Here is an 11,114-nt window from a genome sequence, read left to right on the forward strand (position 1 = left end):
TTCATCAACACCTACATTAGATACAAATAACTGATAACTTAAGAGAGTTTCAGAGGTTAAAATTACAAAACACAAAGCATTGCTAAAATTCTTTAGGCAGTTAAAAGTCTACATAATCAAAATAGTAGAGCCATGAGCAAGCTTATTTGGATTAGATCCAACCTAACTCTTAACACTTCCCCTAAAACTAAACAAGATCAGTTTTTCTGTCTGACACAGAAGAAATGATCCTCCGACCAGAATCTGAAAGAAAAGGTTTCATTAGACGCGATATCTGATGCTGCCATTGTTGCTGCCACTGCTACTGGAAGGTCTAAAGCAACACATACGACCCTTCTTTTTCTTCTCACTGTTCCTCCTCCCAATATGGATGAAGTTTTTCAGAATGATGCCCGTGCTGCTCCTGGAAAATCTGCTACTAACTTCGCTTTTCTTTTCGTCGTCCAGTTTCAGCAAAATGTACTGAATTTTCTGAATCTCTAGTTGCAACCGTCCAATCTTCTCAGACCCCTTTCTTGCCTGTTCCGAAACTCTCTTCTGACGGATATTCATGACCTCTTTCGACTCTGCTGAACCACTGCTTGGAGAATATGATGTGCTTTCCTCTGTACTCTTCATCAATTGGCTATTCAAATTCACCAGCTGTACAACTGTTTCCTCAATTTCTTGTAGCTGCTCCTTAACTGTTTCAAAATCAACATTTTTTGGTTTTCTGGCCTTTCTGTTTGCCTCCAATTTTCTTCTCAGGCTATCCACAGTCAACTGAAGACTCATCAGTTTCTCTGCATCCGAAGCAAGTCGCTGGAGAATCTTCTTGTTCATTTCTTCATTTGCCTCGGATGAGTTCATTGATAACTCTAACTTGTCCACACCCAACTCCTTCTCCACTTCAGATTCTGTAGGTGGATGTTTGCCCCTCCACTCCAAATTCCTATATTGGTTGTGCACGATAGGCCCCCCTGGTGGATGATTTGCCCGTTTCTTGAAATCTTTCACATCTTTCACGCTACGACTGAGGCTGCATCCTTCTGCAGTTTCCCACAGCTCAAGCATCTGATCATCTACTCTCTCTGCTGCAGAATTAGCTCTTCTAATTCTTTCCGGTGAGCTATCAGAGACATGATCAAGTGGTATATCTTTCATTTGCGTCCCGTTTTTTACTTCAAAGGACAGGGGTTTTGTCTTCCGTCGATTACGGTCAGCAAGATCATGTTTCTCTCGATCCAAACTGGGTCGAGCTTTTATTGCCTCAATTTCACTTGCAGAACTATCTCGACAAGGCTTGATGTGTAAAGGTCGATGCAAGACAGGCTTGTTCAGGTCTTCCACTACTTTCTCAACTGCTTTAATCTTAGTCCTCAGCTCCTGCAAATCAAGAACACCTTTTGGCATGATAGATTGACCGTCCGTCGGCTTGTGTGAGCTAATTCGATCTGAATGAACCTCAACTTCAACACACTGCAAATACATGCAGCAACAACAAATTTTAGCAAAAAGTTGGAGATCATTGCTACATTCTCAGCTTGAAACTTAAGAACAGAGGAGAGAAAACGAGAATAACACTTCGGAAATACCAATGTTTAAGTAAAGTATTAAAAGAAACTCTTGGCCAAGAATTGTATTAAAAAGTAAAGATGCATTATGTATACTTCAATGACATATAGAGGAAACTCTAGAGTAATCAAATTACTAATCGAGGTTTTAAAGCAATGGGCATGTACAGAAAGACCAGAGTCCATTCAAACCCAACATAGATATGCTGTTAGCTGTAGTTAATACTAGAGAAAAAGAAAAAAACCAACATTGCTTACATATGAGAAAGTACATTACCTTTGATTCCTGTGAGCGAGTTAGATTAAGTTTCATGAGGCGCAGAGCGTTCTGCTCAAGTGAAACAATGTCATCCCTCAGAGAAGAAATTACAGGAGCATATGAATGTAACTGTGACTTCAGTTCTCCAATTTCACTTTCCTTCGAAATCATTTTTCCTTTCATCTGTTGAATCTCCAAATCTTTGGAAGCATTTTTATCCTCGAGTGTCTCGCACGCCTCAGTCAACTCATTCATTTTGTTTTCCAGTAGTACTTCACGAACAGAGGAGATCTGGAGATCAAAATAAAAGGTAGCTGCCTCTGCCTCCCATAGTTCAAACTCATAGTTTTTCTCTTCGAGCTCCGAACTCAGATATTCTTCTCGCACTCGTTGCTCTTCAATTTCTTCATGCAACTTACCCAGTTCAGTTACCAAGTTCATATTCACTTCTCGAAGGACTTCAAGTTCTTGGTTTTGAGTGGTATTTGTACTCGATATTTCAAGTACCTTCTTCTCTAGAATTACATTTGTCTGCATGGATTCTTGACGGTCAGTTTTTAGCACATCCAGAGTCCTACACAATTCTATGTTCAAATTCTCAGATGCTATAAGCTTCTGTTTGGCTTCCAAGAGTCCTGCTTCCTGCTTATCAATTAATTCTTTTCCAGTGGAAAGTTCAAACTTCAAATGATCATTAGATTCCCTGACTTCATGGAGCTCCTCTTCCAGCCTTTGAACTGATTCCTTCAGGAGTAAGTTTTCAGTTTCCTTCATTTCCAGCTTCTCCTTCAATATGCCCATCTCCTTGTCAAACTCACTGATTACACCAAGAAGATTGTGCATATCTTTACATACCGACTTCAGCTCAGCTGATTTCTCACTACCAAAACTCATCCAAATTGTAGAGAGATTGCTAAGAGCTAGTGTATCGAGTAAAAAGGTATCATTTTCCTGCTCCACCATCCATTTCTCCTCCTTGATCTCTGTGATCTTTTGCAACAAAGTTCTGTTCTCCTCAAGAACCTGAGTGTATTTCTCTTTTAATTCAACATAAGCTGTCTGCAACTGATCGTGCTTGACACAGAGACTCCCAACCTCTGCATCCAGTACAGCTGTTAGTTGACTGCCCTTGCTCACTTCCAGTCCCAATTTCTTATTCATCTCTAGGAGTTCCTGATTGTCTTCCTGCACTGTTACAAGCTTATCTGCCATGATATTGAACTCCTCCTCTACAGATTTCTTCACCGACTCAAGTTCGAGGGCCTCTGATTTCAGCTGTGCAAGTAAAGTTACGACTACAGAGTTTTCAACCAACACCTGCTGCTTATCATCCTCACATTCTCTGAGCGAATATTTTAAATCCTCTATATTGCCCAAAATCTGATGCAGAAATATTTGTTCATTTTCCACCTTATCTTCAGATACCATATCAGATTCATTATCAAGGGCCTTAAAAACCCGATATATCCCCAGTCTCAACCTCTCGATTTCGTCTAGCAAAAGTTCTGCTTCTACCTGTTGCTCAAGGCTCTCATTCTCTAACTCTGTAATCAGCCTGTCAGCCAATTTTGATGCCTCAACATGTTTCTGACACTCAACCAATAAAGCGTAATTCTTTTCTTCCATGTCTTGTATGAATTTCTGCAGGATGAAAATTTCACACTGGGCTTTCACAGCGCTGTCAAGTCCCTCTTCAAACTCTTTCTTCCTCCACTTGCTTTCTTCTTGTAGGAGATGAATATGGTTCTCCATACTAAGTAATCGGGTCTCACTCTGATGAGTAAGTTTGGCCCTTTCTTGTTTCTCCATTCCAACTGCAACTCTCAGTTCTTCTACTTCTAAGCTGGTTACTTTTTTGTCCTCCTCCAGGCAAGAATATTTTTCTTCCAATCCTGTAAATCTTGATTCCAGGTATTCTAGTCTCTGTTCAACCTTTTCCAACTGAAGCGCTAGGCTACCCCTTTCAGCAAGAAGATTGGACTTCTCATTCTTCAGCAACTGGCAGATTTCTTCTAAACCCTTGGATTTTTCCCTCAGACCTTCAAGTTCAACTTTTGCACCAAAAAGAGAGTTCTCAAGAACAGCATTTTTCTCTAGGAGTTTCTGCATGCTATCAGTTATAATTTGCAACTGAGATAGCAAAGAAGCTTTCTCAGCAACAAGGGTCAATTTTTCTCCATTGAGAATTTGGCAAGACTCTTGAAGCGCTCTCACCTTTTCCTGCGATCCCTGCAACTCGCCATTGACGTCTGAGAGGGAATTCTCCAAAATAGTCTTCTTCCTCAGAATTTCATCCATGTCCTCCAGCTTTTTGTGGAGGACTTCTTTCTCCTTTTTGTCCTTCTCAGAGATTGTTCTCAGCTCTGAGCTTTCTTCCTGCAAGATCTTTATTGAAGACTCAATACACTCAGGGTTTAAACCTGCACCCTTCACTTGCTCCACCAAAGTCTGGTAGCTCCTGTTTAGGTCCTTGATTTCCTCCTCCAAACATGAAATGTCTTTCTGAAGGTTGTTATTAAGTCCCACTTGTTCAGCAACCTCCGCTTCAAGTCTCGTTTTCATCTTCCTCAGGCTAAGGATTTCATTTTCCAGATTCTCCTGTGAGAAGGTTGAGGACAATTTCAGTTCACTCAGGCTTTGATTTTCATCCTTCATTCTCCGAAGTTCATCTTCCAAACTGTTTTTGCTTGTTTCCATGTCCTTCAAAAGTTGAAGGCCATTTTTGAGCTCCAATGCCAGCGTTTTCTGCTCCTCTTGAGATTGAGAGTGCAAGTTTTGCAAAGCCAAAAGCGAGGCTTCAATCTGTGCATGCCGTAAGTGCTCATATTGCAAATCACTTTGAAGTTTCTCCAACTCCTTTTGCTTCTGACAAAGCTCTTTATCTTTCATAGTTATCTTCTTTGCCAAGTTATCTGCCTCAGAGTGCAACGACTGATTTGATGTCTCCAGCAGAACACACTTCTCTTCGGCATTTCTAAGCCTAGCAGCACCCACTGAAAGCTCACCATTAAGGCGTTTTACATCCTGCTGTGCACAAGATAGTTCATTCTCAAGTTTGGATATTTTCACCAGGCAGCTTTTATACTCACGGACTGAGGCTTCTTTCTCCTCAGTTAGCTCCATAACAAGCCCTTTCAGTTTCTTGATCTCACTTTCAGCTCTATCAGCTTTCTCATTTAGAAGTCTAGATTCTTCCTGAGACAGCAAGAGTTTTTTCTCCAGTTCAGATATCTTTTCCAGGCATTGTTTGTACTGATGAAAGCAACAGTCCTTTTCAGACTCTAATTTACAGATCTCATTCCTCAGATGCTGAGCTTCACTTTCTGCCTTAATTGCTCGCTCATTTACTCCTTTTGTGTCTTCATGTGCTTGAGAAGCCTTATCCTCCAACCTGGATATCCGTTCCAAATACTCCTTGTGTTTGCTCAAAGCAGCATCTTTTTCAGCCTCCAGTTTGATAAGTGATTCCTTCAACTTCTGAGCTTCATTTCCCGCTTCACTGGCCCGTTCATTGAACTTAAGGGAGTCCTTTTGTGCCGCACTGAGATCCCTTTCTACAGCAGACAACTTTTCCAGGCATTGCTGATATTGCAGGAATGTAGTTTCTTTTTCTGCCTCCAAACCAGCTAGGGCTTCTTTCAGAATTTGAACTTCACCTTCAGCTTGACCTGCACGCTCTGACTCAGCAAGAACTTTGGCCTTGAGGTTTTCATTCTCAGTTGATAATTCAGATACCTGAGAATGCAAACTTCGTTCCTTTTCCTCTGTATTGCAGTTCACTCCTTTCTTTAACGTTCCTTCAAGGAACTTCGAGTTCTTTAGCATTTCTTCTCCAGCCCCGAGCATATCATGCAATTGTTTTAGACCCCACTCACTTGTTCCATTATCATCACCACTCTTCTGTACAGCATGCATTCTCGACAGCAGTAACCCCAACACTTCTGGACTATTTGGCTCTACAGCCTGTGCGGAAGATTTCACTGGCGAATCTTCAAGACGAAAGGGTACTTGGTCGGGAAATGCATCTGACATGGTTTTCTGAGCCTGCTTAAGCTCGCCTGATACATGGTCATATCTTTCAGCTAAAGCCCGGTATGCCCTGTAGAACTCCTCAACTAATTTCATTAGCTCAGGCCTTTTCTTGTAGTACATTTCAGCCCTTCTCGCAAAAGAATCGGCATCTTCTTCAATGAGCTTGATCATTGCCTTCACTTTAGAATCCATTTCTGCGAAAATAAGAAACAAAAACAGGTTAATTCCTCATTTTTAATGAGACAATCCAGAAACTTTTACAGTTAACAAGGCGAAGACGCTAAATGGGAGAAGGAGACAAAATGCCACAGCATTATTCCATCAGCTTTTACAACTACCTAGAGCATTACCTTTCGACAAAATTACCTAGGATGTATGCTAAAGGTCAAATTGGTGGTGCATACAAGCTTGATCTGTTTCACTTTAAGAAAGATCAATCTTTACTTGCACTTAATCTTTTAACCCACCCATAATATATCCACATATGGTAATATATCTAGGTGGTAATAAACAGACATAGTGAATGTGCCAGGTCGAATGAAATAAGGAGTTAGTTGAGGTTAATAAACATGGTTCCAATTGAAGTGCTTGCATACGTTGTGCAAGAGTTGGGTACTAATAAATACTTCGATTACATGAGACAGTTATTTTTTGATGACAAGGGAACCTGCAGCCGCTGCCCTTTGGGTGCGCATAGGGGAAACCCCGCTTCTGTGCAATAGCTCGCAAACCACGCAGAAGAGATAACCCGCACTAGGCAAGCCCCGTGCGACGAGCTCGACCCAGAAGGCAAATACATGAGACAGTTATTTTATAAGGGAATAATAGACAAAGTTCTCTATGACATGCAACTGACACTAGGCAGCCAGTGCACTTTGTATTACATATACACGAGAGGGTGGCAGTCTGGTTTGAAAAGAGAAAAGCCAAGTTTTGCAAACTTTTGGGAGGATAAACTAATTCTTAAGGATATTTTGAGTTAGTTTTTTGTTGACAAACGAAAATATTTTAAATTCTGTGAATCAGATGTCAAATCGGTTTGTCTTTTCACAAGCCTTTGCCATTATTAGTAAACTAAGTAGGGCCTGCGGTCCCTAATGGCTGCTTCCATGGCTCAAACCTCTGTCCTATAGGTCACCACGGAGATAACTTTACCATCGCTCCAAGGCTCCTATTCAGGAACCTCCCAACTTGAAAACCACAAAAATTTCCAGGTGACCAAATTCCCAAGCACATCATATACATATGCCCCATAATGGCCACATTGTTTAAATACAGAATCTTATGGTAAAGGCATCAAGCGAGACAAGGCAAAGCACTTGAAAGAGGAGTACGATGAGAGCATGCATGAAACCTTTTAACACAATATGGTATAACCAAAGCAAGCACTAGGTGCTACAAATAAGTTTCTTGAGCCGAGGGTCTTCCGGAAACAGCCTCCCTACCTAAGGTAGGGGTAAGGTCTGCGTACAATCTACCCTCCCCAGACCCCACATTGTGGGACTCACTGGGTATGTTGTTGTTGTTGTCTCTTTAATGCTTTCATGAATGCAAGAAGCAGATGGTATCAAGGCCGACTATCATAGTTCAATCCGAACACAATCATCCTGCATTGCCTAGAACTCGCTATTTTGTGATTCATTAAAAAACACAACATCAAATGGACAACATAGAAGACACTGTTTAAGAACACTACAGATCTAGTTCTGTTGAGAAAAATGAGCAACATAAAAATATTAAGAATTAAGCAATTTCTGCAGGACCAAGTAGAACAAAAACAAAAAGAACCAAGTAGAGACATACTCACCAGTAAGATTCTCTTGAAGCCATTTGGAGTTCTTCGGGATATGACTATCCCACCACCAAGAATACTTGCGCCTGGAGTCGGAATGTGGCAAGGTTGCCATGACTCCAGCAAAGAACAAAAAAACAACTGGATTAATCCTTGCAAAATGCTGGAGATTTTACCAGTAACAGAAACAAACTACCAAGCCCCTGCAGGAAAAGACAGAAAAGAATAACAGATTAAGAAAAAAGCAGACATACCTGATTTTGGGGTATAGGATCAAGGCCTAGGAATGAAAACCATGTGAACTGAGTATTGAAGCTAATAAATCATTGCAACGTACCTGCTCTGTGCCTCTTGCAAGCAAAAACCACAGCTGCAGCTACAGTTACTTTTCACTTAAAAGTTTCAATGCCAGTGTACTAACAGGCAACCTGAACAGGAAAACAAAGAAATGACTGAGAATCAGGTCTCATACACATCATAATTTAACAGTATTTTCAAAGAATTCACAGGACTATGAAAAGATTATCCATTTGTTAGACAAGTATATCTCGTAAAGGTTAATTGATATGCACATCATAATTTAACAGAAATTTCCCAGAATTCACCAATTGACAAGATTTATCAAGTCCATACAAGAAAGAGGGAAACTTCCAAGCAACTTCTAATTCTGATCAAGGCTTCAAAATAGACTTGTCAAGTAGCAAAATCAGAATGGAGAAATTTCCATTAACCCTTAATTAACCAAGACTCATATTATCAAGATTTACAAAACCCCAACATGAAAACCAAAAATTTTGAGCAAATGGGCACCAGTAAAACCCCCAAAAAAGCAATCTTTTTTTTATGAATTGAATCAAAAACCCCACCAGAACAACAAAATCTGGAAGCAAAAAACTGATTAAAGAAGTGACATTGATACACAAAACCTCAAAAAAGAATTCAAGAACACATTACTCAATAACTTTAGAACAAAAAGATTGGTTCTTTAAAGCCTCAAAAAAATCAACCTTTTTTATGAATTGAACCAAAAACCCCACCATAAGAACAAAATCTAGAAGCAAAAAGACTGATTACAGAACTGACATTGATACACACAACCTCATTAGAAAAAAAAAAAAAAAAGTACACATCAAGAACACTGACCACCCAATAACATGAAAACAAGCAAAAAGATTGGACAAAACAAGAATCAGAAAATTACCCAAGATTACAGAAATCTGAATAACTCAAAAGCCTGAATTAGCAGCTATGATTGTCAAAAACCAACTAGCTGCTAATTTCCCTCTCACCCCATTTCCTTTCTTGTTTTCCCTTAGTCATTCACTCAACTTTATCCTCTAGTAGGTACTGTGTCACTGTGACAATCTGTAAATATTAGACAAATATGAAAGCCTACAAAACTGTACCTTTCAATATAAGGCTCAACAAATGTTGTATAATGTACACATTACATACAATGTTGTATTCTTGTAATGGTGGTAAGTTGCTAGTGAGGGTGCGGGGGTGGGGTGGCGTGGGGGGTGTAAAAATATTGACGTTGTGAAAATGGAGTAGATGTGCTAAGTAACAAAAAAGGAAATAATGATCTTTATCAATTTGATTTTTGTAAATAAATAAATAAAATTGTCGGCACTTTATAGGGTAATACAACTCTTCTATACTCATGACCAAGAATGGGGTGTTTTATTTTTGGACTAATAATATATACTTTGCTTGGGATCTCAAAAATGTTCTTTCTTGGGTCTCATTCCTATCTTTTTATATATTTTAATCATTATTTTGTTGGAAAAAAAATTATTAGTTTACGTAGAATTAAAATTTTATATGAGATATGGTACCCCTTTTTATGTGGCAGAAGCAAAACAGATCTTCTCTTTATTCTTTGGATTTTTATAAAAGATACTCCATATATTTCTTTTCATTTTTAACACAAGAATAAAATATTTTCTCAAACGAAAATTATTCTTTGTTTAGCTATATCAACTAGGGGAGCTTGATTTTTGGAGAAACTTAACATTTGTTTGAGTGATCGTAGATACAAAGAATTCGCCAAAATAGAATTTTACAATCAAATATTTTAATTCATACAAGATTTAACAGTCGAAAATATTGCAAGTTTTAATAGAACAGCTATTAAAGTAAAATTTTGATAAGAAATGTGGGGGAAAAAAGCATTAATTATTGGTGGAAAAAGAAATTCTAGTTCTATAAAATTTTGTTGCAGATTTTATAGATCGGCTACAAATAACATATGATCTTATCCAATTAAGGTAGGTTCATCCTCTAACGTTCTACTTTTGATTTCTTTGCAATTATGTTTATATAGTAAAGTCTTTTGAAAAGCTACTAAACTTAAAAGCATAATTGTAGCAACCTGTTAATGCCATTAATTAATTGGATTTAAAAATTTAAAAGCTGCTAAAAAGTGAAAAGTGAGGACTTTTGCAGGAGTAGCAACTGACCTCACACAATTTTTAAGGAAATTATGATCTTTGGTCCACAATTTGTCCTTCCTTTTATTTCTTGTACTAACATTCAATTGATTTTATATTTATTTACACAATCTTGACGTTATTTTAATATTTTATAAAATTTCACATTTTTATACAGTTCTTTTTTTTGTTTAGCTTAAAGCATATGCATGCGTGTAAGCTTCGCTGGCTTATCAAATACTTAAAGCAAAGGCAGATATGACGTTAACTTCTCTTTCTTTCCCCCATTTTCACCCTCAAGTTTGTTTACCCCGAATTTAGTAACCAATTAAATTTATATATGGGTATAGGATATGTACTTGAGTCTCAATATGAATCACAAAGAGGTGATATGAATGCTTGTTTATAGACGAATGACAGGTGCAAATACCGGATATATGCACATGTAACGAGTCGATTGAAGAAATATAACGTAAATGACAAGATTTGCAATGGACCGAATCTGTATTTGGAGAGCAAGATTTGTATATATGTATTTTGTGTTACAAACGTTCTTGAAAGTAAAAAGATCAGCCAACCCCCTTGAGGGAGGAGGATATACCCTATTTATAGCAGTGAGCCCATGGGCCTCATACAATATGAATTAATAAAATAGCAATAAAAAGAACAGCTCCTGCACGGATTTGGTGGGATTAGACTGACGGCGCCGTCTGACACACGCATAGTTGGTAGCCGACCATGATGTGACACCACTGATGCGCTTCAGCAACGATCATAACGGACCAACGGATACACGGACAAACGGCTGTCCGGATCAACGGTGATGAACCCTCGGAAAGAGTCCCCGAACCACCGGTGGCATAGAGACCGGGCCAAATGGCGCCTTTGTTCAGCTTCGATTAAATCGCTTATCCGGAAAGGTGTGATGTCCCTCGTGCGAACTCCCGGCCCTTTTCTTCCTCCGATTCATAGTTTCTCCGGATTGACTCATATCCGGTTTTTACCATATACAAAGTTATTATTATCATTAAGCAAATAAATGTTAA

At 38.9% G+C, this 11,114-nt stretch overlaps 1 protein-coding gene across 1 annotated transcript; it reads right to left on the minus strand.

The window, feature by feature from the left end:
- On the minus strand, nt 1–9,161 carry LOC132610256 (protein NETWORKED 1B). The gene is made up of 5 exons (XM_060324569.1): nt 8,838–9,161; nt 7,974–8,064; nt 7,652–7,839; nt 1,831–6,038; nt 1–1,458 (listed from the first exon to the last, which is right to left on the minus strand). The coding sequence occupies exons 3-5, from the start codon at nt 7,749–7,751 to the stop codon at nt 262–264; spliced, it is 5,505 nt and encodes a 1,834-aa protein (XP_060180552.1). The 5' UTR covers nt 7,752–7,839; nt 7,974–8,064; nt 8,838–9,161; the 3' UTR covers nt 1–261.
- Nucleotides 9,162–11,114: the final 1,953 nt, after the last annotated feature.

The sequence above is a fragment of the Lycium barbarum genome, chromosome 9, assembly GCF_019175385.1.
Source record: "Lycium barbarum isolate Lr01 chromosome 9, ASM1917538v2, whole genome shotgun sequence".
NCBI lineage: Eukaryota > Viridiplantae > Streptophyta > Magnoliopsida > Solanales > Solanaceae > Lycium > Lycium barbarum.

What these genes read in the sequence shown, in the direction of transcription:
- LOC132610256 (XM_060324569.1), bottom strand. Translation starts at nt 7,751, where the DNA reads ATGGCAACCTTGCCACATTCCGACTCCAGGCGCAAGTATTCTTGGTGG. An exon ending in GCTTCAAGAGAATCTTACTG is followed by an intron (nt 6,039 to 7,651) that starts GTGAGTATGTCT and finishes TTATTTTCGCAG; the next exon opens with AAATGGATTCTAAAGTGAAG. An exon ending in CTCGCTCACAGGAATCAAAG is followed by an intron (nt 1,459 to 1,830) that starts GTAATGTACTTT and finishes ATGTATTTGCAG; the next exon opens with TGTGTTGAAGTTGAGGTTCA.